We start from the raw sequence: 26,036 nt of genomic DNA, 5'->3' as shown, positions 1-26,036 counted from the left end.
TCTGTGGTTCCCCCTCTGTATGTCCTCCTCACCTGCCCCTCATGAGACCCTGGCAAACGTCTGGAGCCCCAACTGTCTGTCTGTCCTTTTCTCTCCCTGGCCCTCAGCAAAAAGAGGAGACTGGACTCCGAGTGCAGGTCAGTGATAAAGGCCCGCAGGGGCTGGCGGCAGGGGTGGGGATGTCTGGGTGGGCAAGACTCCAAGGCCATCCCCCAGAGACAGGAGGCCTGCCACAGCAGGGCTTGGACCCTGGAAACTGCCCACGTGCCAGCTTTCCCCCCGGAGGCCAGAAATCCCACCACTGGAGCCTCTGACACTTGGGTGTGAAACAGCCCTCACTTACGATGCCAAGGAGGCGGAAGCGTGGCTAGGGGACAACACAGGCAGTTCTGTCACCCACCCTTACGGACCCTGATGACCCTCGGGGCCCCAGTTCATTTTGTACAACAGGCAGCTGGCTTCAGCTAGATGCCCCAGGTGCTCTGACTTTCCACACGTCCAGCCACCCCCGCCCCTCCCCTCCCAGGCAGCATTTCACTAGAGCACCTCCCCCTCCTTGTGTCCGCAGCTGTGGCAGCTCCTCACCCCTGCGCAAGAAGAAGAAAAGTGTGAAGAAGCACCGCAGAGACAGGTAGGTACCTTCCCTCCCCCGGGGCCTCCTTTCCCCTCTGCGTGCCCAGGGCTGTGGCTGTGCAGATTTGTGTCCCCGAGCCACCCCAGACAAGCTCAAGAGAACTCTTCTGTGGCCCTCCAGGTCTGATTCCGGGTCCCGGAGGAAGAGACGACACAGGTGAGCGATGCCCGGCTGCGGATGTGGACAGAGGCTAGTGCCGCCCTGCAGGGACCGAAACCCAGGGTGTGCAATGATGGGAGGAGGGTGGGGAGGGTCTTCCCCTGCTCCCTCCTCCCCCCCTCCTGGGACTGCTTCCCAGAGCCAAGCAGGGGAAGGGGAGGGGGAGGAGGGTGGAGGCCAACTGTTTGCAACACTTGCTGGTCCCGTGAGTCAGCCTTGACTCGGGGGTCCTAAGAATTTTCCAGACAACACAGCAGGTCCGTTATCGAAGGGGTGTGTCCATAGAGGTGTCAGGAAGGGAGAAGCATCAGGATCCCAAATTTGCAGGGGAAGGGCACCCGTACAGAAGGAAAGCTCAGTGGGTAGGAGATCGGTCGGCAGGCTGTGGCTAGCCGTGGTGTCTGGGAGACAGGTGCCAGCCCCCAAAAGGCCTGACTGCCAGGCCAAGGAGGTGGCCTCCTAACAGACAGGGCTGGGAGCCAGCATGGGGCTCTGAGCAGGACAGTGACTCCTTCAGGATGGACTGGGGGAGGGGATGAAAGTTAAGAGCCCTTGGGTGGGGGGGGTAGAAAACTCAGCACGGACGGAAGGAAGATGTAGGGCCATCACATCCCCAGGGCCCACATGAGAGACAGGGCCCCTCCCAGTGGCCCTGCAGAGGGTCAGAGACCCCAGTCTCACTCTTGCAGTGGGACTTTGCCCATGGCCACTTGCCAGGTGGGGCAGGAGCCTAAACAAACATCTGATCCTGACCTTCTAGTTTCCCCAGTTTCCCATTCCCCACTTCCTTCCCTTCCTTTTCTCCCCTCTTCTTGGAAGCCACTGTGGACCACCCCGCTACTGCCCCCTAGTGGTCACCATGCGTCTGGCCAGCTCCCATGGGTCCTGCGAAGGACCTAGAGGTGACCTAGGGCTAGACCAGCTCCAGATGGGGAGAATGAGGCCCAAAGCAGGCAACATGAGTTCTGGAACTGACATCTTTGGCCTCCTGGGCCTGCCCCCTCCCGCCCAGCTCCTGTGAAAAACATATCCTGTTGTTTCTTAGCATCCCCTGGATATTCGGTCAGAAGAAGGCATCTGTTCAGGGCTAGAAGGATCCAGCTGGAATCTGGTGGTATCAAGGAGGGTGAGGTTGAGGGCCCACAGGGACCAGGGGCGGAGTGAGACCTCAGACACCTACTAGGAAGCTTTCCAATCCTTTTGTCAAAACAAAGATAGAAGGAGAAGGACTGCGGGGCCTCCTCCCGGAGAGCTGGATGTGATGGGACAGTATGGGACAGGACTGAGTGGATGGGAAGCTTTGGGGGCAACCCTTGATGAGAATCCAGAGGACCCAAATGTCAGGGAGATCATGCCCAAGGGAGATTACTTCTTTCCTAAAGCCCTGGGGAGCTGGCCCAGAGCTGAGCCAGTCTGAGGGGCCAGAGAGGCAGGAAAGTCTGGGCTCTGCCATAGGGAGCCCCATCTGAAGGGACCTGCGGCCCAGGAGACACAAACGAGGTGTGGATGACTTATAGAGGGGCCTGTCCTGAGACAGATTCCAGAAGGAAAGGACGAGTCAGCCTTCTTTCTGGGGTGGTGGACCTATCACTCGTGGCACCCCCAGGAGGAGCCCCAGTTGGGGTCCAGACAGGCAGTGGTTGTAGGCCAAGGTCTACAGGAGAAGGAAGGAAGGAAGGAAGCCTGGCTGAGTGAAAGGAACCAAAGCAGTGGGGTGGGATGAGCAAGTCCAGGCCAGCAGGGCTGGAGGTGGGGACTCAGGTCCCGGACAAGAACAGATCTCAGATCCAGACCCAGGCACAGTCCTCCTCCTGCCCCCCTGCTAGGCTCAGGCTGAGCAGTCACCTTGCCTCTGCTTCCTACAGATCTCGAAGCCCCAAGAGCAAAAGAAAAGAGAAGAACAAAGAGAGGAAGAGGTGAGAACCCTTCCCCGTTCTCTAGCTCCTCCCCCGTTCTCTAGCTCCTCCCCCTTCCCGTCCTCTAGCTCCTCCCCCTTCCCCGTTCTCTAGCCCCTCCCCCTTCCCCGCTCTCTAGCCCCTCCCCCTTCCCCGTTCTCTAGCTCCTCCCCCTTCCCCCTTCTAGAATCACAGAATTGGGTCCTTGTAGTTCATTTGGTCCCCGCTGCCCAGATGGAAAATTTCAGACCCAGAGAGGAAGCTAAGAGCCCCTGCGAATCAGCGGCAGGCTGGGAAGTGGAACCCAGGCCTCCTGCCTCCCAGTCCAGGGTTCTTTCAAGCTCTGCCCTTGTTATGCCCCACATCCCTCCACCCTAGTCACAAGAGCACCGGCTGAGGGGTCAGTGAGGTCTTGGGGACCGGGGCTGTCTAGACAAAAAGGCGCCTTCTCCTAATTCCCACCAATGACCCATCTGGACTAGGGGGGGCTATCTCTGTAGGAGACTAAAGGGGGTGGGGTCCCCCTTGGGGAGGTCAGGCAGAACTTAGGTATTGGCTGGTTTCTCTCCCAGGCCACACGGGGAGTCCCCAGGTCGGAGGTCCAATCGCCACAGCAGCGGCAGCTCCCAGAGCCCCTCCCTCTCCTCCCGTTACAGCGATTCCAGATCGCCCAGCAGGTAGGTCCTGGGCCCCTGGAAGGAGTTCCAGAGGTGGTTCAGACTGAACACTCGGGAGGGCTGGAGAGGGGACTGGGGAAGAGGATGGTGGACAGAACAGCAGTGCCGGGGCGGGAGGGTCCTCCAGGAGTGAGCAGGTGCCCCCTCACCCGGCAGTGAACGGGCAAGGCCTGCCCAGAGATGCCCCAGACCCTGAACTGGAAATCAAGGCCGCGTGCAGGCTCGGGCCTTGTTCGCTAAATGCAAGGGAGAGAGCAGGTGAGGGGCTGCCCTACGTGCAGGGGCAGCGGTTCCACTTGCAGAGGGGGCGTCCCACGCCGGCTCCCCCCGTCTCCCCTCCTCCCCAAGGCTGAGCCCCAAGCACCGAGATGACGGGCGGAAGACAGGCAGCCAGCGGTCCAGCGGGAGCCGGTCACCCTCCCCGTCTGGCGGCAGCGGATGGGGGTCGCCCCAGCAGAACGGCGGCAGCAGACAGCGGAGCGGAGCGCACGGGGGCCGCCCCGGCTCGGCGCACAGCCCGCCAGATGTACGTACGCTTCGCTTTGCAGAGGGTTCCCGCGCCGTGCGGGCTGCGTCGCGCCTGGGGAAGGGGGGGCGGCCCCGCCGGGTCGGGCGCGGTGAGCGTGTAACCGGGGAGGAAGGCGCCGCGTCCCCCTCCTGGCCCGGGGGCGGCCTGGAATGCTTGGTGGTTGCGCCCACCCGGCCGGAGTGTCCGGGGAGGGGGCCCCTGCAGGCTTGGGCCACCCTTGAGCTTGGCAAACGCAAGGCCAGAGGGGGCTTGACCACTGGGGCTCTCTGCCGGCTGGGAACACAGCTGAGGAGAACCCAGGGTCTCCTGCCTCCCTCCCCGACAGGCATATTGGGGTGGGAGGGGCGTGGACGATGTTAGGGGTCGCAGTCAGGAACCGGATTCAAGAGACAGGATCTCCCCTGGGCATCACTGAGGCCCTGAGTCTCCCTCTCCCCACCAAGCCCTCTCCCCTTCTCTGAGCACCCTCCCTCCCTCAACCCCCTCACAGCCTCACTCCCCCTCCCTGAGAGCCCTCCCCCTTCCCCCTTCTAGAATCTCTGTCCCTGAGCCGGCGCGGAGCTGCATTTCTAAAGTCCCTGTTGCAAGGAGAGTCTGTCCTTTTCCCAGGGACTGCCCGCGTGCAGACAGATGTCTCAACCCTGCAGGTTCCCATGTCCCCATGTCCCGTCCTTCCTAAGGCGCCTGCCAGAGTACCCATTGCTCCCTCAGAGACGCCGCACCAACACCACTCAAAAACCGTCCCTACCCATCTTGCGGAGGGGCACAGGGTCCTTGAGACCCACAAGCAGGTGTGGTGATGGTAGGGGCTGGTAGAACAGACAGGCTTCTCGGCCTTTCTCAGGCAGCTGGGCTGGGCTGGGGTTGGGGGTGGGGCTCTCCCGAGCCCCCAGGGAGGCCCACATCCCGTTCTGTTTATGGATCCTGGAATTCCTGGAGTTGGGGATAGAGCCCCCTTAGGGAGAAGGGGCTGCAGTACTGGCCGCGCCGGCGTGGCTCGGGGTGGGCACGGGGGACTTGGGGTAAGCAGGCCTGCAGGTTCCCCCCCACCAGATCCAAACTGCCCCAGAGGCCTCAGCAGGGAGGGTGGGGCTGCCCCTCCCCAGACCTCAGGTCTCAGCAGCAAACATGTCCGTGTTGGTCAGTTTCATTTTGATTTTTGGCTGTTTCCTTCACTCCCTTTCTTTTCTCAAACTCCCTTACTCCCAAGGCCTTAGGGAGGAAAACCAAAGGCAGCTGACAAAAGGCTCTTGGTCTCAAGGTTAAATTTAAAGGACTTTACCTGTTTTGAGACTGCCCCCACTTGGACAGGGTACCAGGCTCCTGAGCTCCTAGGGACCTGGCTGGATCACATAGGGAAGATCACATCCCTGTCCCAGGATCTGCCTTGGCGGTAGGAGAGGACACACAGAGGTAGCTGAACACCAGGACAGGGACTGGTGCCACAGGCCCGAGATAATGACTCCATCTGGGAAAATCCAGGAGAGGGTGTACCTAGGCCCCCACCACTAAGGGCACAGAGCCAGAGTCCCAAACACCTTCTCATGGGAGCTTGCCATCCTCCTGGAAAAGCACAGAAGGCAGCCAGGGCCAATAGTGGGCTCTTCCACTTCTGGTACCATCCCTCCCTAAGCAATGGACCACCACGGGCCCTGGGTTTGTACAGACAGAACAGTCTCCACAGACCCCAGGAGAGAGCAGTCAAGGAAGACCGCCTAGCCTCTAGCCTTGGGGAGGACTCCACCTCAACAGCACCCAAATCCTGACTCCCTCCCAGAGTGGGATTCCATTTGGGCACTGCCCTGGGACTTTCCTGGGAGGCAGCACTTTGTTACCCCTTTCATGAAGCATGCTCCCCAAATCCTCTCCCTGCCCTTGGGCCCTGCGAGATCTGGGACCTCAGGACATCCAGGCCTCTCACCTGTACCTCCGGGGAGGTGAGATGGGGGCGGGGGTGTTGGGTCATAGACTTAGCCATTCACCAAAAATGTCTTTGGGGACAAGTATTTGGGGGGAGCGGGGGTATTCTTGGATGCTACCTTAAAAAAAAAAAAAAAAAAGAGAGAGAACAAACGAAAAAAAAAAAAAAGGAAAGAAAGAAAAGCTCACCATTTTTAACCCCGTCTATGTTTTTGCTTGTTTTTTTAGCCTCCCATTTGAACCGTGGTAATACTGTGATTCCATTTCTTGTTTAGTTGGCAAGGGAAGAGGGTGGGGAAGTTTGTGTAACTTTTCCTGGTATTTTGTTTTTATTTGTATTTTCTTTCTTTTCGTTTCCTTTGGTAATGTACAGAAATGCAAACGATCTCTCTGGTTTGGTTTGGTTTTTGTTTTCCTATCTTCTATGTTGTTCTAGAATTTCGCTTTTGTGCGTGTCACTGTGGGAGCCTCTCCTAATGCAGATGGGTTTTGAGTCTCAAGCGAACATTAATCGTATACATATCTCTATATCCTTATTCTTTTTTCCTTTGTAACCAGAATTTAAAAGGGAAGATAACTTAAAAAGGGACTCCCAGGCCAACAGCTCCTGGCAAATCTGCAGCAGCTGCCAATCCTCTCTTCCCAACCCCAGGGCACAGGCTGGAACTGCCTCAGCTTTTGAATGAACAGAAGGGGCCTAGACCATTCCACCGTGTCCCTGTCTAGAAGGAACCTTGGAGGGAAGCTGGGAGACCCAGGGAGAAAGAGAGCCTTGTCCCATCACCCGGGAAGCATCCCAGAACAGTGAGCCCATGCTTCCATCTAGTATAAGATGGCTGGGCATGACAAGGCCAAGCTGCTGAGCACCTTCTGTGCCAGGCCTCAGATCCTAGATGAGGGAGCTGTACACCCCCGAGAGAGTTTAGTTCAGGTGTAGGCTTCAAAGCCAGACCCTCCCAGGCAAGAGAACAAGGCCAGTGGGGTGCTGGCTCCCAGCATATCTCTGTATTGTTCTATCTCAGGCCAAGGAGCAACCCCCAAAGGGATTTCTGGGTTCTGCTATTGACTGCTCCCTGGAGCCCAGAGAGGTCAAGTGGCCAGCTCAGGTCACACAGCTTTTTAGAGGTAGACCCAAAAGGAGACTCCAGCCCTCTTACCTCAAGACCACCAGCCACGGCCAAGACGTGGAGAGAGTGGTCAATGGAAAGCACACTCTGGGAACCCTAAGTAAGGAGAGGAGGATTCGGGAGGTGGATGCTGGCTGTGGAGGGTGGAACCCTTCCAGATGCCGATGGCACACGCCCAGCTCTCAGCTCCCTGGCACTGGGCCCTGCCGACACGGAGACCAGGTTATAGGTGGGCCCAGCATTCAGCGAGCCCAGCTCTATAGGAGAACTGCTTCAGCCAGTCAGGGAACCCTGTGCCCTCCCAGTTTGGGCACCCATGGGGACAGAAATAGTGAGGCAGAGAAGAAAGGGGGCTGCCTGAGGTCACACAGTTTGGGGCGAAGAAGTGAGATGCTGAGCCCAAGTCCCAGAAAAAGCGTGCAGGGTTTAAGGACTTAGAAGTAGGGCCCCTGCCTTGGCTTCACCTGTCCCTGGCACTGGAAGTGTCACTATTCAGTGAAGGGGGCAGAGAAGGTTCCTGAGCAAGGCCCTTAGAGGCTCTCTCTGGCCTCTACCTTTGACTCAAATGTCATCACAACACGGGCGGCCTAGGGTGACCCCAAGAAGAGGTGCCGGTGGTACTGCCTGACCTGTCCCACCCCAGGCCTCCCCCCTTACCTGCCCCTGGAAAGAGCCGTGACCACAGATGGACGGAGGCAGTCAGGATAGGAAGGGGCATCTTGGCCTTTGTTCCAGGATGAAGCCAGGAGGCAGGAGGGATGCGTTTTCCTAAAATGATGCAGAAGCCCTGGGGAAGTGGTAGGCCTGAGGCAGGATCTGGCCTCCTACCGAATCTGTGGTTGCCTTCCCTTTTAAATGTACCAACACCTTCGCCCCATCGACCCACTCTGCCTTGTTGAAACAGCTTTTCTCTCCTTTTCCCGTCTGGGCCCACCTCTCTCTATTCCCTGCCTGTCTGTCTGTTTCCTTCTGCCCCACCCCCTTTGTGTCTCTCTGTCTCTGTCTCTCTCTCTCTCTCCATCTCTCTCCCCAACATGGGCCTCTCTCCCCACGCTGCCAGCCCCTCTCCTTGGCCCCCCTCTGGTTCTGCTTCCATCAGCTGCTTCCTGCATGCTTTCTGGAGGTTTTCTGTTGTTTAAAGAGTTAAGGAAAGCTTGGCTTATTGGAGCCTGTGGGTTTTTTTAAAAAAAAAAAAAAAGGAAAAAAAAAAGGCAAACAGAAGTGCTGGGCAGGAGCCCCCTCCCATCCCTGGGACTAGACCAGAAGCCACAGTGGCTACACAGGTGTTGGTTCCCGAGGGGGGAGCGCAGCTTAGAGTCACTGTCTCTCCCCCCACCCCCCTTCTGCATTCCCAATGCGGAGACCTTCTTTTCTTTTTTATTATTGCATTCCTGTCCCTGACCACTGAGAAGGTAGGTATCCCGGCTCAGCTGTGCGCCCGCTCGCTCCCATCTCCAGATAAGCCCTGCCACTCTGCTTGGTTTGAATGTGGTTTTCTCTCTCTTTCTCTCTCGATCTCGCTCTGGTTGGTTTTCTCCCCCTCTCCCTTTTCTTTCTTTATTTTAGTGACTACTCATTTGTAAACTTGCATTTTCTCCAAATGAGCTACAAAGCTGTGTTTCCTGGTTTATCATTTGGTTTTCTTGACTCCCCGCCCTTCCCCCCTCCCCGACAATTTCTCTGGTTCATTCTCTCCCTCCTCCCGTCCACCTGCCCTGCTCCTTCTTCTTACTCTCCCACCCCAGCGCCCTCCGCCCCCTCTCTTTCTCATTTTGTTGTCCGAATGCATTTCTGTGTGGTTAGCATTCCAAGTCCGTGTTCCCTTCCTGAACTGTATGCTGCGGTTGAGCCGATCTGATTTCTGTTGTCTGGAGTAGCTGCTAAGCCCCCCGCCCCTCACCCCTGCCAGCCCCTGGGGCCTATTTGGGCAGTAAGCAGTGGTGGAGGGGCCTGTGCCAGGCCTCTTGGCCTCCAGATCCTGGAAGAAGTTCTGGCTGAGGAAAGAGCCCTGCCTGCCCCTCCCCTTCTCCAGGGCCTGCTGGGCTCCCAGGGGTCCTGTCCTGGTGGCAGATGGAACTTTAGGTGGGAGCTACAGACTCTGGGGCAGCAGCTGGCCTCAGGGCTGAACCTGCCGGCTCCATCTCTTGGGGGCAATGGTAGTTGAATGTCAGGGGGCAAGTGAGTTGGCACTGGACTTAGAGGGCCTACTTAGCAAAGTTTCTGTAGGGCAATTTGGGGAATGGAGGGGACTCTTCAGCTCACCCTCCCCCTGCCTGGACCACTACCCACCCCAGACAGGGGTTCCCTCAACTCCCCCTACCCCAGCATCTTTCTGTCTTCTGAATTAAAGCCTTATGTGCAGAGGAGTCAGAAAGGACAGTCAGTGGGGGCTAAGTCTCCCCCCAAAGTGTTGGAGCAGAACTGAGCCTAGGTCCTGAGACTTGCAGCTCCCAGCCCAGTGCTCATGCAGTCCCATTGAGGTTGCAGGTTAGGAGTAGGTCCTCAGGGGACTGACCTCCCCATCCCGGCTCTTTGAGCTATTTCCTGTCCCATCTGGGAGTAGCCACAGAAGTCTGACATCCCAGCCCTTGTGAGGCTTTGGTGGGTCTCCATCCTCAGCTTGGGAAAGAGAAAGTCTGGCTCTTTATCCTCCCCTCCCCCGATGCCGGCCCCAAGGGCAGGTGGTGAGGAGCTCCGCCACTCAGAACATTCCTCATCCGTGAGGGGGGTTGGGAAGGCAGACAGGAAGTTGTTCAGGGAAGGAGAAATTGCCTTTGGTCCCACAGGGAGACTCTGTCCCAGCCTGATGGGAGGAGTAGAAGCCCCATCTTCCGGGAGGACCTGATGTGACCAGGGACCCAGAAATGGGATTGTCAGATGCGGAGTTAGGGGGTGTCGTTGTGTGAGCCCTGTGGGGAGGAGCAAGGGTAAAGCATCCCAGATGCTCAGTGTTTTTGTCCTTAAAAATACCAGGATTGGGCCAGCGTGCCATCTCTTGCTACTCTTTTCCATTGTCTTTTCCCCTCAGAGATTTCTTACATAAGCAAAAGAGAAGATAGCAGGTAGCAAGGAGCAGAGAGGCTTCTGGAAGCCGGGCTCAAAGATAGGCAAGGTCCTGTGCGCTCATTTATTCATTCGTTTGCCCGCACACTAAGCCAGCATTTGCTGAGCACAACTGCAGGCCTGGGTGTCCATGCCTGGTGAGGGGCAGGCTGACCGGGGTTTGAGGCCCCCACCTGCCAGGCTAGAGGACTGGTGAAAATGACTCAGAACAATTAGAGAGAAAAGCTGAAGCGTGGATGGGAAGCTCTGCTCACAGCCTGCCCTAACACAGCCTGGCACCGTCCCTATGGAAAGAAACCACAAGGGTCTGTGGGATCATAGAGGAAAGACGTGACTCAGGGTGAGGGTCAGGGGAGGCTTCCTGGAGGAGGTGGTCTTGAGCTGAGGACCCATAGGCATTAGCCAGGCTGTGAGTGGGTGAGGGATGAGGAAGGGAAGGGGAAGAGGGGACAGGAGTCAGAAAGACCAGGCTTCTGGAGTAGATGTTTGGGGGTCCCTGGCCACAGCAGTCCTGTCTAGCTATGAAATCCCGTGGTGTTTTGAACTTGGATCTTCCTCAGTTCCTGGGAAGAACGAGACCCGGCCAAGCTGAGGATGAGGCCCACCCTCCAACGGGACCCTTTCTCCAAGAAGGGATGGTGATAAGGGTGTGCGATCGACCCTAGGAATCTTCCCCCAGGGAAGGCACCATCTGCCACCCTGCCCAGCAGCACCTTCCTCCTGTCCTCCACCATCCTGGCACAACCAGACCTTCTAGCACTCGTCTGGCCCTGTGCATCTGTGAGGGAACTGTCAGTCACTGATGCTCTCTAAAGAACCTCTGAATGCCTATTCAGGCCCACCCACCAAAGACTCCAATTATCCCTAATTTACCAATGGGGAAACTGAGGCCCCCAAGAGTTAGGTTGCTTCCTTGAGGACTCACAGCAGACTCACATCAGGGCTGATTTCAGGGTGTTCCACTTTGCCAGTTACTATCATCTGAAGCTATGTATTTTCCTTGGAGGAGGGGAGAGGGTTTGACTTCAAGGCACGCCAGGCAGGAAGCGTCCAGAGGAGCCCAGGGTGCCTGGTGCAGAGGGTAGTAACATGATGGGGGTAAGGGCTGGGGGGTGGCGGGCATCCACCCAACCCAGACCATTTTTGTTCCCAACATTCCCACCACATTCCCAGCCCAACAGTGGGAAGGAGAGAGGACTCCCACGGTGTCCGTGGAAAGAAACATCAAGGCCTTCAGTCTCCTTCACCAGCTGCTGGCCTCTCTCCTGGAGTCAGAGGAGGAGGTGCAAATCCAGAGTCTAGGTCCGAGCCAGGGTTCACAGCCAGGCCCTGACCCCCAGTTTAATATTCTGCCTGCTTTCCTTGCTATGCCCCACCACCATCACAGCAAGCAAGGGCTTCTTAAAGGCTGGGTCCAGTGTTTCCTGGGTATGCAAGGGTCACTATGCCTTGGCTCCCAGGGGTCCCACTCGCCCACCTAGTATCTGTTCACTTTATATGCTCGGACAACCCAGGAGATAGAAAGAACTTGGAAATTTGAAGAGCCTGGAGATTTCTCTCTCATTTGCTTCCCCTGGAGGGAACAGGATGCTGTATGACAGAACCTAGCCCTGGGGGCTTGGGAGCTGTAGGCACAGGCCACCTGCTGGGGTGGAGGGGATATGTGCCAGGGGAGCCAAGGGTCTCCTGGTGAGGTCTGTTGAGAATGGAACTGCCATCTCACAGGGGCCATGGCTAGTCAGCCCAGTTCCCGTGTCTCCTCGCGTAGAATGAGGGATGAGCTGGTGATCAGGAGAGTTTGGGGTGCTCAGGGGGGCATCTCAGTACCCAGCAATCTCCACTCTGCCCCAGAGGGAGACACCAGGCTCTCCCAGGAGGCCTTCATGGCCCATTTGACTCTGGACAGCTGCCACACCTGCTACGGCCAGTGTTCATTGGCTGCTTCAGCCGCCAATCATGAGCTGGCTGTGCCTTTCTACCAATGGGAATGACTTCTTGGCTCTGCCTTCAAGCCCTGGCTGGATGGATGCTTGCAGAGAAAGTCCTTGGCACCACCTTGCCTCTTGCGGGAAACGCCAGGGCCATGCCAAGGAAGCCATGCTCCTTCCAGTCTCTTGGCAGCAAGAAGCCCTGAGGGGTGATAGTTGGTTTGTTCTCCCATCCAAGGAGCCTGCCAAAAAAGCTTTGGCCCAGACCTTGCCCCTCTTCTAGGATGACCTGGTTTGGCCCCCGACCCTTGTCAAGGCACTTATTCCTTCCTCAACAGAAGGCACTGAGGCCCTCCTAGAAGCCAAGTTCTGTGACCAACACCGAGGTTACAGAGCTGAACCCAACACAAATAACCTGCCGGGGAGTGCTCAAAGTCAAGTTGGTGCTGGTGATTGGGGGTGGGGCAGGGGTTGGGGGACGGACGTCTAAAACAGAGGAGTGCAATCACCTGTTACCAGAGGGAAACCCAAGGACAGGGGGAGGGGTCAGTTCTGTGAGGATGGAGAGGGCGGTCAGGGGTGCACAGAGAATCCTGGAGTATTTTCTCCGGAAGGGACATCAGGAAGCAAAGCCTAGCCCTCTCATTTTGTGAATGGGGAAACTGAGGCCCAGGATGGGGAGGTGACGTAGCCAGGGTCACTCAGTGAGGTAGCGGCAGGCTCCCAGACCCCTGGTGGCCAGCCAGGGACCTTTTGATGGTACCAGGCTCCCTTTCTGGTTTTCTGAATCCCAACCCTTGTGTCCTAACTGCACTTTTGGAAAAACATTTGACATCTCTATCCGGCAGTCACCCCAGAGGTGTCTGCTCAGGCCCGAGGAGCCGGGCGCTGCCAGTCCTTCTCCTCTTGGCCTAGAATGGGGTGGTTGCGTTTTTCTCTCTCTCTCTCTCTATCTCTTGCATTTTTGTGAATCTAATGATGAACTTACGCTACCACACTTTTCCCTTCTCTTACACATCTTACCTACTAAAGGAGGAAGTGCCACTTTATTGGTAAGTGGACGTTAACCAAGAGGGACTTAAAAAAAAAAAAAATCAGAACTTTAAAAAAAAAAAAAAGAAGGAAAAGAAAAGAGAGAAACAGAAAGACAGTCGGGTGCTACTGACAGTTCCACAGGTCTCTGCAGGGCCGGAAAACAAAGAAAGAAAAATGTTAACAGAAAAAAATGTCAGTTCCCCAGGAGTTCAGACATTGTTTTTGATTTTGGTATCTAATGACATTTGTGGATTTTGGTTTTGTTTTGTTTTTATTTTATTTTTTCTGTTTTTCCTCCCTTTCTTCGGTTCAGTTTTGAGTTCAGTTGTCCCGCCCCGCCCCCACCCCATCTGTGTGCCGTGTGCCCCCCTCCATCCCCTCACCCACCCCCACGCGCTGGGGGGCCTGGCCTGGGGGGGCTGGCCCTGGCCCGGCCTCCCGGTGCCCGCCCTCTCTCTACTCTCTGCCGGGATCGTCAGTCCCATCGGGGGGCCAATGCCAGCCCCCGTGCCCGTCCTGGAGCCCCCTCCGTTTCAGCCCCCCTCCCCCCACCGCTCCGTCCCTCTTGTGTTTTGCATGCCGAGAACCTTGCATGAGCTGCACTGTTGAGGCCAGAAGGTGGACACTCAGGAGAGGCAGAGGCAGGGCAGGCGCGGGGAACCGTTTGTGCGATGCTCCGGGACTGGCAGCCCCCGGCCTGGGCCCGGTGAAAGCCCCCTCTCCTTCTCTCCCCCCCCCACCCGCCCGCTCTCTCGCCCCCGACATCGCTCCTTCTCTTGGTCTGTCCTCTCCGTCTCTCCTCTTCCCCTCTCTCTGCCCGCCGCCCTCTCCTCTCCCCGCTTCTCTGACTCCCCCCTGCTCTGTGTCCTCCGGCTCTCCCCCTGCCTCTGTCTCTCTCTCTCTCTCTCTCTCTCTCTGCTCTGGACTCTCGACCTCGTCGCTTCTCTCCGTCTCTGCGGGCGTCTCTCTCGCCCCGTCTCCGTCTGTGCCTCCGTCCCCTCTCCACCCCCTCCGTGCCCTCTCTGCCTCTCTCCCCGTCAGAAGCCCAGCTCGCCCTCGCCCAGGGCCCGCGACCAGGCGGAGGCCGGCGCAGCCACGCCGCCCGCGCGGGGCAAGGAGAGCCCGAGCCCGCGCTCGGCGCCGTCGTCTCAGGGCAGAGGAGGCCGCGCGGCGGGCGGGGCGGCCAGGCGGCGGCGGCGGCGGCGGCGGCGGCGGCGCTCCCGGTCCTCGGCGTCCGCGCCCCGCCGCAAGGGCCGCCGGCGCGCCCGGCCCGCGCCGCCCCGGGGCTCGTCGCGCTCGCTCAGCAGGGCCCGCTCCAGCAGCGACTCCGGCGGCGGCGGCGGCGGCGGCGGCGGTGGCGGCGGCGGCGCCCCGGGTCCCGGGCCGGAGCCCGGTTCCGAGCGAGGCCACGGCGCGCACGGGAAACGGTGAGCGGTCCGCCCCCACCCCTCGACCGGGCCCGCACGGGGCTCCCCTCCCTGCCCTGAGCCCTGCCCCGCCCCCACGGAACACCTGCCCCTACCCGCCCCCTCCATCCCCGTGGAACACCCTTCCCCGCACTGACTCCCCCCCCCAGAGAACAGTCTCCGCACCGACCCCCTCCCCCAGCCCACGGACCCCTCTCCCCGCACCGACCCTCCCCCGCCCCCCGCCGCCCACGGACCCCTCTCCCAGCACTGACCACTCTCCGGTCTCAGTAAGCTCTCTCCCGTCAGTGATCTCTAATCCCCCCAACCATGGAGCACCCTTCCCCACCCGACGACCTCTCTCCCCGTCGCTCGATCATTCTCCTTCCCCAGGCACTAGTTCCCCCCTCACTGATCGCTCTCCCCGCCCAGGAGCTCTCCCTTCCCCACAGCGGTCACTCCCCTCACACTGATCCCCCTCCCTGACACCACGGAACACTCTTCCACACTTATGTCACCACCCCACGCCCACCCCCAGCCCTTTTCCCTCCTTTGGGAATCGAGTCCGTCCCACGAGCTCACGCACCACTTCTCCCTCGCTAACCCTTCCCATCCACATCTCCTCCATAGAATTCCATCCCTACCGAATCCCTCCCCCCCACTGAACCCCCTTAATCCCTGGCTGAGCCCCCTCCCTGTCACCCGCGCCCCTTTAAATCCCTCTCTGCCGCCCCGCGCCCGCCCAGCCCACTGTCTCTCTAGCTGAGTCCCTGTCTCCCTGACTCTCCACCAGGGCCAAGGAGCGGCCCCCGCGCGCCCGGCCGGCCAGCACCTCCCCGTCCCCGGGCGCGCACGGCAGGCACGGCGGCCCGGAGGGGAAGAGCTCGTCGCGCAGCCCGGGCCCCCACCCGCGCTCGTGGAGCTCCAGCCGCTCGCCCTCCAAGTCCCGCTCGCGCTCGGCGGAGAAGAGGACCCGCAGCCCCAGCCGCTCGCCGTCGCCCAAGAAAACCCTGGGCCGGTAAGTGCGGGCCCGGGGTCCCGCCGGGCGCAGGGGCGGCGGCGGGGCCGGGCCCGGGCGGCCGGGCCGGGCCGCGTCGCTCACCTCGGCCGCGCCCGCAGGGACAAGGACGGCGAGGGCCGCGCGAGGCACGCCGAGGCCGAGGCCGCCCGCGCGCGGCGCCGCTCCCGCAGCTACTCGCCCATCCGCAAGCGGCGCCGGGACTCGCCCAGCTTCATGGAGCCGCGGCGCATCACCAGGTGCGGAGGGGCCTGGGCGGGACGCACTGAGCCCGGTGAAGGGAGGGGAGGTGGGGTTGGGGGGAGGAAGAGGGCCTGGTGAGGGCTAGAGGCCCCGGTAGGAGGAGAGAGGCTAGAACTGGAGGTGCTGGGGAGGGCGGGACGCAGACGCCGCGGTCTGAAGGCGCACGGTGGGGAGGGGGCTGTGTACTTGGGTCTGAGTGGGGCAGCAGCGGGCTTGCAGTTGAGCTCCGGAAGATTCCAGCAGTCCCTCCTGGAGCCCCTCCCTCTCTCCGTCCTCCCCGCGTCCATCTCCCGACAATGATGTTTCCTTTTCTCCTTCATCTCAAGGTCCAGCCTGCCGAGTGGCCTGTGGCCAGCCTGGGGGCCGGGTGGACCCCCTCCCCACAGGCTGCCGGGGAGATGCCCATGTGAGCTGATCTGGCTCTGTTCAGCTATCATCTGTCTGCCTCTCCTTTTGTCACTAACCTCAATGCTCACCTGCCAGCGTCCTCCCCCTCCCAGGAATTCAGAGGAGGGGGCACCAGCAGCCTGCTCTCTGGGGCAGCTGCGGGAGGGCCTGTCCCTTCCACTCCCCTCCCCCCACCCCAGTCCAATGGGGCCCTGGGGAGTGTGTGGCAGATAATGGCAGAAGCCACAGCAGAGAGCTTCTCTGCCAGGACTCGACAGTGTGGGCCTAAGTCTCCCTGTGAAATTATGGTCTGTGTTTGTGGAAATTACTCTGAAGCCCTAGACCTCTGACTTGGGGTCCAGGGCTACAGGCAAAATTCTGAGCCCAGCTCTGCCACAGACCTTGCTGGGCAGCCTTGGGAGATGGGTGTGCCTCTCTGGCTCTGGGTGTCCCTGTCTGAACGATGAGCAGAGCTCCCTGAGCATCTTTTCAGCTCTGACATGGACGGATTCTCAAACGAGCCCCTCCAAGTCCTTGGTGACGTAGATGGCTCAGGGAGGAGAGAGCATCGGCTCCTGCGCTCAGCCCAGAGCTAGAGGCCAGATGGCCAGGCTTGGGACACCCCCAAACAGGCCATGTGCCTCACCTGTATGCGGAGGGCCCTAGCCTGCTGGAGTTCTGCACCCTCCACCTGGCACCCCCCTTCGCCCCTCTCCCAGGCTGCCTCCTCCTCCCACTAACTACACCTGTTTTCTTCCTCAGAATTAACCCCACGCCATGGGGCACTGTTGCCCCCTTAACCACTCTCTTTTCTTTCTCTGGGTCACAGCCTCCTGGCTTCAAACTAACTCTGGGCCGGTGGGAGGTAGCTGAGTGAGAAGGGGCCAGCGGGACTGGGCGGGGCCGTGGCCATGGGCAGCAACGGCCAGGGCTTTCCTCCTTGTCCCCTCGAAGTGACCTGACAAACCCAAACCCTCGATTCTGTAGGAACCAGAGAAGCAGGGCTGGGCCATCCCCAACCCTTTCCATGTCCAGAAACTGCTTAGCTTGGTTGATGTGAGGTGTCTATATATATACATATATTTTTTTTAAGGTTTTATTTATTTATTTGACAGACAGAGATCACAAGTAGGCAGAGAAGCAGGCAGAGAGGGGGAAGCAGGCTCCCCCATGAGCAGAGAGCCTGAGGCGGGGCTCGATCCCAAGACCCTGGGATCATGACTTGAGCCGAAGGCAGAGACTTGAACCCACTGAGCCACCCAGGTGCTCCGAGGTGTCTATATTTAAAAGTTGAATTTACTCAACAAGTATTTATCGAGCACCTTCTTGGGCCAAACAGAGATTTGGTCCCCTTTCTCTGAAGACAAGTGAGGAAAAACAAAACGATGAAACTGTCCAATCCCTTTGGGGCAGGGGGCACTCCAAGGCCAGAGCTCAGGGGAAACTGAGGCAGGGAAGCCCTGGCCACTGCTGGGAAAGGGCTCGGGGCCTGAATGAGGGCCCAAGAAAGAGCTCAGGACAGAGCTCAGGGAGCTGAATGGCCTGTAATCAGCTTTTTCCCTCCCGGCAGTGCCCGAAAGCGCCCCATCCCCTACTACCGGCCCAGCCCCTCGTCCTCCTCCAGCTGCCTGAGCAGCGACTACTCAAGCCGGAGCCCCAGCCGCAGCCCCAGCCCAGGCCACAGCCACGGAAGCTACAGCAGCCGCAGCCGTGGGACCCGCAGCCGCACGCGCAGCCCCTCCCGGACCCCCAGTCCCAGCTACCACAGCCGGAGCAGCTCAGAGAGTGGGGGCTTCTGAGCCCAGAGAGACCGAGCTTGGTGCCCCCGGCATAGGGAAAGGCGAGGGGTCAGGCCCCAGGACCTGTGAGGGGGCCTGCACCCCTCTGCTACAAAGAGGTCCCCAGGCCAGGGAAGACCTTGAGGGTGGGCGCCCTGCAGAGGAGGAGGAGCTGGGTTCTGCTGCTTCTAGAGGGTCCCCACCCCCACCTCCTGCCTGCCCACCGTGTCCAGGGAACAAAGAGCCTTTGCGAACACAGGGATCACCCTGTCCCCCTTCCTGCTTGATGCCAGCTCGCCAGGCTGGGGACAGCTCAGTGGACCCAGGGACACCTCGGAAGGTGCCAGATCTGGGAGCCTCCCCTACCCTCTCCACAGCGCCCTCGGATCCTCTCTACCAATGGGCAGACAAAGCCGTGGGAAGGCAACCAGGATCTAAGTTAGACAGAAGGAAGAATGGCCCAACCTTCGGTGCATCACCACCCAGACTGGGATGCTGCTTCCTTCTAGACCGGTTGCAGGATCCTGGCTCAGAGCTGGAAGCCGGCTCCACAGTCTCCAGCAGCCCTTCCCCTGGCCCAGGAGTCCCCAGACCGAGCAGGTGGGCCCCAGCCTGAGGAGCTGGGGAGCTCACTCTTGGTCCCCCCTCTCCTCTCCAGGCCAGGCTCTCCTCTTCAGCGCTCACCCCATGCCCTGGGCCAAGGCCACAGCAGCCAGGCCTTCTGCATGACAAGAGGTGGGACATTCAGACCACAATGTATCTGGCCATGAGGCCTAAAGGGGTTCGGATCAGAAGGTGGAGGAGAGAGAGGTAGATAGAAGAGCCTGGAGGAACAGGAGAGGGCAGTGCAGTCCCATGACCGAGCAAGGCCTGGTGTCCCGGTGTGCCCTGTGTCTGGGACATGGGCCAGAGGGTACCACAGGATCACCGGCATAGGATAACACGCACTTCAGGGCCTGCCCAAGGGAGCACTTCCTTCTCGGGTTTGGTGGGGAGGTGGTCAGTGGAGGCTACCCAGAGAAGGGTGCTACAGCCCTTTGAAGAAAGGGTAAGATCTAGACTGAGGGCCTTGGCCTGGGCATCCATGGGGAAGCAGTGGCCCTCCCCCCGCCAGCCCTCTGCTGCTGCTCCCAGCCCACTCCTCCTGGGGCCCTCAGGGATCTCACAAAGTCTTCCTTGGCCCAACAGGGCACCTGCCCTGGGCTCCCATGGGGGGAGGGGTCTGGGGTCTGGTCCGGGTTCCCCCTCTCTCTATTCCCCCCTCCCTCTTTCTCCGCGGTGCGGATAAAAATCGGACTCTAATAAAACACTTGGTGCCCGGATGGCAGGTGGTGAGACCAGGCCTCTGTGGATTTGGGCACCTGGGGCATGTGGGGAGGGCATAGGGGCCTGGGGTCCTTCCCTCCAAGAAGTGGGAGGGGTGCAGACTCCACCCCAGAGAGACCTGGGACCAATGAGCCAGAAGCTCAGTGCAGAAGCAGAACAGGCAGCTTAGTGGGGAGGAAAACAGGGACCCAGGAAGACCTTCCTTTCAGCCTGGAGATTCTGGGGCCTTTGAACATCCCCACTTCCCTTCTCCACCACACCCCACCCAGCTTCCTCTTCCATCACTGTCTTTGACTCCAATACACCCATGTCCTGCTGACTGGCCTCCTTGTGCCTCTCCACCGATGAGCTCATGGTTCAAGACCTAGCTCAGCTGCCTCCTACTCCAAGGAGACTTCCTGGTCCCCGGCTGCAGGGGCCACGCTCACCTCCGGGTCCCTCCAGCTCTTTCCGGTCTGTACCTGCCTTTAGGGTCCCAAGCAAATGAGTAAACAAGTGAACTGGGGAGCCAGGGAGTGAGCTGGTTCCGAAACCTTGGGGGAGGGGAGAGACCAAAGGCAAGGTGTGGTGGTGGCAGATAGACACTAGAGGGCGAAAGAGAGGCGGAAAATTGCCTGTCCGTGGCTGGCCAGGAATGGCACCAAGCAGGCGGGAATAGAGCGAGCCACCAGCAGAGGGTCCATGTCAGCCTGGAAACCGAGAGCTTCTGCCCTCCGCGCCCATCCTGGCTACTTGGGGAAGCGGTGTCCAATCCCCGGGGAAGAATGGGGACAGTACCAAGCCTCTGCCTTCCCACAGACTGAGGGTTCAGCCTGAACTCTGTCCTCTACCTTGGGCAAAGGGAAAAATACCTCCAGGAAGGCAAAAAGGAAAACAGGAAACTCCACTTCTGCATCTGGTAGTCAGGGGTTGGGGGGTGGGCGGGGAGATGGGGTGTCTGCACGGGGGAAACTTCTCAGGATATGGGCCTTTGGGGTGTTGTACGTAGGTCCTCTCCTCGTGTCTCTGCAGATGGGGGCCTCAGGGACCCCTCTGTGCTTCCCCTTCCAAAACACACAGCAGCCGGAGTCAGGCTGGGCAGGGCTTCCTGTGTCCTGTTAGATATTTTCTCTTCTCCTTTACTGGTTTCCTGCAGCCCCAGACCCAGGGTAGCAAGTCAGTGCACACGCCCAGTTTGGGAGCGAGCATCTCCCATCCCCTGCCTCTCTGAGATGCTCTTGGAAGCCCCCCGGCCTCCCACCAGCCAGTGAATGAATATGCTGCCGGCATATTCAGCAAACCAGCCCCACCACCGGGCACTTGCCCTTCCTTCTCCAGGACCCTCTCCACTCAAGGACATCCAAGACTTGAGAGCTCTCTAGCCAGCCATAGAGCCTCCCACCCCCACAGCCACAGAGGGGAGGCCAGCTCCTCCCTCACCGCCTCCGACCACTCACCACACACACACCCCCTCCCGCAGGATTAGGTGGCAGAGCAGGCAGTGCAGACAGCCGGGGGTGGGAGGTGGTGAGGGCGAGTGGAGGAAAAACTGTTGATTCACTATGCTGGAAGGAGCCTTCGAGAACATCCAGTCCAATGGTCTCATTGTACAGATGAAGAAAATGAGTCACGGGAGCCGGCTGCTGGCCAAGGTCACAGAGCCAGAGACATGCGGGTCCCCAGACTCCCCAGCTAGACAGATTGTTTCTGCTAGACATCAGAGCGGGAGGGGCCAGACGATGGATCACCAGCCGTCCCCACGTGGCCCTTCCTTGGTCCCCCTTCAGTGGTGAGGGGGTGAGGTGACATCTAAGGCTAGCAGAAGCCTAGGGGATAGGCAGGCTGGAGAGGGACTCCCAGAGAGGCAGTGTCTAGATGCTTCCAGAAAGACCTGGTGCCCCCCACCCCCATGTGCTCTAATTACTGTTGCCCACATTTTTAATTCCCAGTAAGCCCAGTGACTGGCGCAATCCATCAGCTGTCAGGTCTCTCCAGGGAGCTCGGGCAGCTGCCTGAAGACTCTCGCGCTTTCTCTGAAGCTGAGCCAGAGAAGGAGGGGCTGGCTCAGCAGCAGCTGGCAAAGGCCTGTCAAAGGTGTGGCCATTGTGGCCAAGGCCTAGGCCTCAGTGCCAGGCAAGGAGGCTGGGAGGCTGGTCTCAGGCTGCTGTGGAGTACCACAGACTCTGGGGCTGGGTGGGGGGGCAAGGGGAAGGCCCCCTCTGATTAAGGAATCCCAGACCCAAGCTTGCCTCCCCCCCCCCACTGCCCCTGTAGCTACTGGGAAATCCCTGGGTGGGTGGAGTTGTCCTCTTAATCCCAGAAAAACTAGCCTTGGCAGCTCAGTGCCCAGAATGCTGGAGTGGAAGATTGTCAAAGAACACGCCGGCAGGTGGGCTGACATTCAGCCCTCGCTCCTCTTGCCCTGTGCCCAGGGAACCTGGCTGCGGCCTCTGGAAAGGGCGCCTGGTCAGGGCTGGAAGGGACTCCAGAGAGGCTGGCCCAACCTTCCCCGCCCCTCGGTTGCACACCTCCCCCAAGGCCCACCAGCCCACAGCCCATAGCCCTCCCCGGACTGCTTAGGAAGTCTCTCCCCTGCTCACGGAGAGTCAGGACCCTTAAGTTCCAATCCCTCTACCCCTCACCAACTTTGTGACCTTGGGGCAGGTCCAGCTCAGTCTTCTCTCAGAAATGGGACTCTGATAAGATACTTGGACTTGCCACAAAGTGCATCTAACTGCATATAATTCTTATTAGTCTAAGTCTCAGTATTCCAAAATTAAAGGCCCTCTTTCGTTAATAATGATGAACACCTACCGAGCACCAAGCACTTCCCACACATGATTGCATTTCGGACCCACTACAACCCTACAAGATGGGTGTGTCACTACCACCCACGTTTTGCAGATGAGGACAGCAGGCTCAAAGAGGTCACCAGGCCGGTGAATAGCAGCACCCAAGTTCAAGCCCAGCCTGTCTGACCCCAAAACCCAGTTTTTCCTGCAACCCTGCCCCCTCTTACCACCGCTCAGAGCCACCTATGTCCCCTCCCTTGTGACTGACAAGGTCCCTCAAGAACAGATCCACTGAAGATGGATATGAAGTCTCAGCCCGGGCTCCCCCACCCACCGTGGGCAGGGTGCTGGGAGCTAGGTCCTGGTTGGCACAACTTCCTGGCTGGGGCAGCAGGAATGGACCCTCCCTGCCCTGGCTTCGGGCAAGATGCAGGGCGCTACTAAAGGGAGCCTCTGTCTACAAAGGGTTGGCAGGGAAGGCAACCTGGCTGCCCCCACCCAAAGCGTGGCTGGGCCTGGCAGGACCACACTTGAAAGCATCCATGACCACACCTGACAGCTCCTGTAGGGTGGGGTTCCTGGGCTCCAGTCTGGGCCAAGGTGGGCAAGCAGAGGCGGATGAGTGCCCTCCCTGCTCCTGACCTCACCTCTACTTTATGGAGCTGGGAATGGGTGGGGCTGGAAGTACCAGGGAGCCAAGACCTGGGGCTTGCTGAAGCTGAGACCCTTGTTGGGGGTGGGGGTAGCCAGTAGCAGCCAAAGGAGACCTACTGGACCCATGACCTGATCCAGCAAGGGAGGTGGAACAGAAATGGGGTCCGGCAGGCATCCAGGAGCTCCTTCTTGAAGCGGAAGCAGACACAGAGAGGGCATGAGATTTGCTGCTACCCCCCAGCTCATCAAAGCGAGTAGCTGGAGTCTGGGTTCTGGTTTCTCAGGTGTCCTGGGCAGGGCAAGGCCCCCAGTAAAACTGGTGGGGGGTTCAGCCTCAGCCCAGCCCTGGGAATGGGGCAGCAAGCAGAGCGGGCCTCAGAGAGGAATTGGGGGACCCCAAGGTGGGAGTCCTGCGAGGGTGAGAGCCATGGGCACCAGACAGGCAAGAGGATTGCTCTGCTAAGTGCCGTACAGGAGACAGGGCACCCATCACTGTATCTCTTTGAACTTGTTTCCTCGTCTTAAAAAGGAGGTATAACAGGGTGTAAATCAGGAGAAGGACGACTGGAGAGGGCTCATGCCTGTGAAGGCAGGAGAGAGGGAAAGTCAGAGACAGCCTAGGTGCAGCACCCTCTCTGAGGTGGGAGATGGGGGCCCGGATCCCATCGGGGGTCAGACAGGAGGTGGGGGGAGGGGCGTCCAGGGGTAGGCCTCGGGCTCCAAGCAAGTTTGAGTGAACTGTGCTGGAGATCTCCCCTCCTTGGTCCCTTGCAAATCATAAACAAAAGGGTCTTTGAGATCATAATCTCCAAAAAGGGAAACTGAGGTTTAGAGAAAGGAGGGGCCTTGCCCCAAATCACAGTAAGTCAACAGCAAAGCCCAGCCTAGGTTCAAGGTTACTGCCTTTCAAGTCCCCTGTCCAGGGCTCCTCAAGGAGCAGTAGATAGGTGGCTGGATTTGACAACAACCTTCCTCCTGACCCCCTCTCCGCGCTGGGTTTCTGACCTGGGTCACTGCCTCTGTAACAGGGATACTTAAACACTCTCCTTCCGCTGCCCCCACCCCTTTTAATTGCAGATAGATAACATAACAATAGTGAACAATTATCAGGTAGTAAGCCCCTGGACTAAAGTCATTACTTGCACTAAGTTGCTGAATCCTCACATCAACCCAATGATGTCAGCGTTTTTATTACTATGGTCATCATCATGTCCGTTCTCTAGATGGGGAAACTGAGGCCCAGAGTCTAACTTGCACAGGTTCATCCGATTAGTGGCAGAACAGGATGTGAAGCCAGACAGTCTGGCTCCAAAGCCCACACTCTTATCTGCGACGCCAGGCTGGTTTTTAAGACACTATTTCATGGACGCCTGGTGGTTCAAATCCTGACTCTGCCACTTCTAGATCCATGTGGTCTGGGACAAGGAGCCCAGCCCCTCTGGACTTTGTGCTCCTGGACCAAAGGATGGGACTGTCCACCGGCCGTAGCGCCCGGGCCCGCCGGTGTCCAGCAGTGGGCAGTGCACCAGGACCGGTGCTCCAGTCATTTGTTTTTTTTGAACTAGAGAAGGTTCCAGATGTGGGCAGGGCCTTCCTCGGCCCGCCCCCGCCCCCGCCCCCGCCCCGTGTGCAGGGGGAGGAATGCAGGGGGAGGGGCTGCCCCCAGCCCGTCATTGCCTTTAATAGAGACCTGAAACACCGCCTGCTAAAAATACCCGGCTGGAGCCGCATAAAAGCGCTGCGGGTCCGACGCCCCACACTTCTCCAAGCCTCAGCCAGAAGCGCGGAGCCAAGCCAGCATGACCGAGCGCCGAGTGCCCTTCTCGCTCCTGCGGAGCCCCAGCTGGGACCCTTTCCGCGACTGGTACCCGGCCCACAGCCGCCTGTTCGACCAGGCCTTCGGGCTGCCCCGGCTGCCCGAGGAGTGGGCGCAGTGGTTCGGCCACAGCGGTTGGCCGGGCTACGTGCGCCCGCTGCCCCCGGCTACGGTCGAGGGCCCCGCCGCGGTGGCCGCGCCCGCCTACAGCCGCGCGCTCAGCCGGCAGCTCAGCAGCGGCGTCTCGGAGATCCGGCAGACGGCCGACCGCTGGCGCGTGTCCCTGGACGTCAACCACTTCGCCCCCGAAGAGCTGACGGTCAAGACGAAGGACGGCGTGGTGGAGATCACCGGTGAGCCCCCGGCCCTGCGGGGACCCGGCTGGCGGGGCGGGAAGGGGGCAGGGAGACTCCACCAGGGACCCAGAAGACTTGGGACTCGCCCTGCCCCCGGGCTTGCGGCCCCGACTCTAGACTCTAGAACGGGGGACTGAAAGTAGTTCAGGGCCCCTCTGGCCTGAAAAAAAAGCTCTATGGAGGGAAGAAATCCACCTTCTAGCGCAGACCCCCTCCGAGCCCCGCCCCCAAATGACCAGGTCTCCCTGGGGCCACCCACAGGCCCGGGCGAAAAGGCCATTGTCCCCTGGCGCAGTTCCTGTTTCTTGTCCCTAAAACCGGGTCTGCGGAGGGGGGCGTGTGCCCTCTTTGCGGCGCTCCAGTCCCCACCCACCATCAAAGCACAGAACCCAACTTTCCAGAAGCTTCTGAGGGGTCCTGAGACAGTCCGACCACCCATGGGGGCGTGTGTGGATTTGGGTGGGGCCCCTCCGGGCAGCTTCTGACCCGTCCTTCTCTCCCCAGGCAAGCACGAAGAGAGGCAGGACGAGCATGGCTACATCTCCCGGTGTTTCACTCGAAAATACACGTAAGTCTTGGCCCCAGATCCACGGGGACCTGAGGAGGGATGCAGGGGTGGGGGGGGCGCCAGTGAGGCCCAGGTGTGTTAACTTTTGTCCTCCTGTCTAGGCTGCCCCCTGGTGTGGACCCCACCCTGGTCTCCTCCTCCCTGTCCCCTGAGGGCACGCTCACCGTGGAGGCCCCGCTGCCCAAGCCAGCCACCCAGTCTGCAGAAATCACTATTCCTGTCACCTTCGAGGCACGTGCCCAGATTGGGGGCCCAGAAGCTGGAAAGTCGGAGCAGCCTGGAGCCAAGTAAAGGCCTTACTTAGCCCTGCTGGCCGCACCCCCACCTCAGTAGCCATCACTGACCATCCCCACCCGCCAATCTGTATGCTTTTTTGATACGTCTATCTTCTGTTTTTCTCAAATAAAAGTTCGAAGCGACTGCCCACTACTGCCTCCGATTCTGTGTCGAGGCCCGGGGGTTGGTGCCACTTGCTGGCTCATACACGGATCACATTTGCAGAGAGGGCCTGCTGTGTGCCAAGCCCCGTGGTCCTGTGGGTACAGTGGGTTACAGCACGGGCGTACCCCAGTCCTCCAGCCCGGAGTCCAGTAAGAGAGAAGTAATGATCGGAACCAGCAGCGATGGGAGAAACCAGGAGAGGCAACTGGTCCAGCCTTGAGCACTCAGGGACACCTAGGCTGGAGTCAGGTGCAGGGGAACAGAGCAGGGCCCCAGGAGGGGAGCGTCTTAGGAGCTAGAGTCCC

The 26,036-nt window shown here is 59.5% G+C and overlaps 2 protein-coding genes across 3 annotated transcripts in view; both read left to right on the top strand.

Moving 5' to 3' along the window:
• SRRM3 (serine/arginine repetitive matrix 3) overlaps positions 1-19,155 on the top strand; it is a 34,630-nt gene extending 15,475 nt beyond the window's left edge. Inside the window, exons 5-15 of one of the 2 annotated variants that reach the window (XM_032328241.1) lie at positions 108-137; positions 569-631; positions 755-790; positions 2,659-2,709; positions 3,261-3,365; positions 3,714-3,891; positions 14,009-14,394; positions 15,167-15,391; positions 15,493-15,630; positions 15,961-16,040; positions 17,592-17,762. In XM_032328241.1, coding sequence (XP_032184132.1) covers positions 108-137; positions 569-631; positions 755-790; positions 2,659-2,709; positions 3,261-3,365; positions 3,714-3,891; positions 14,009-14,394; positions 15,167-15,391; positions 15,493-15,630; positions 15,961-16,040; positions 17,592-17,653 — 1,354 coding nt within the window. In that variant the 3' untranslated portion in view covers positions 17,654-17,762. Of the gene's footprint in view, positions 1-107; positions 138-568; positions 632-754; positions 791-2,658; positions 2,710-3,260; positions 3,366-3,713; positions 3,892-14,008; positions 14,395-15,166; positions 15,392-15,492; positions 15,631-15,960; positions 16,041-17,591 lie in introns of both variants that reach the window. The other variant, XM_032328240.1, reaches the window with a different exon arrangement.
• A 5,067-nt stretch (positions 19,156-24,222) lies between these two features.
• On the top strand, positions 24,223-25,716 carry HSPB1 (heat shock protein family B (small) member 1). The gene is made up of 3 exons (XM_032328287.1): positions 24,223-24,719; positions 25,227-25,290; positions 25,392-25,716. The coding sequence occupies exons 1-3, from the start codon at positions 24,350-24,352 to the stop codon at positions 25,579-25,581; spliced, it is 624 nt and encodes a 207-aa protein (XP_032184178.1). The 5' UTR covers positions 24,223-24,349; the 3' UTR covers positions 25,582-25,716.
• The last annotated feature ends 320 nt before the right edge of the window (positions 25,717-26,036 follow it).

The sequence above is a fragment of the Mustela erminea genome, chromosome 20 (assembly GCF_009829155.1).
Source record: "Mustela erminea isolate mMusErm1 chromosome 20, mMusErm1.Pri, whole genome shotgun sequence".
Classification (NCBI taxonomy): Eukaryota; Metazoa; Chordata; class Mammalia; order Carnivora; family Mustelidae; genus Mustela; species Mustela erminea.
This window is presented reverse-complemented; position numbering and strand designations above follow the sequence as displayed.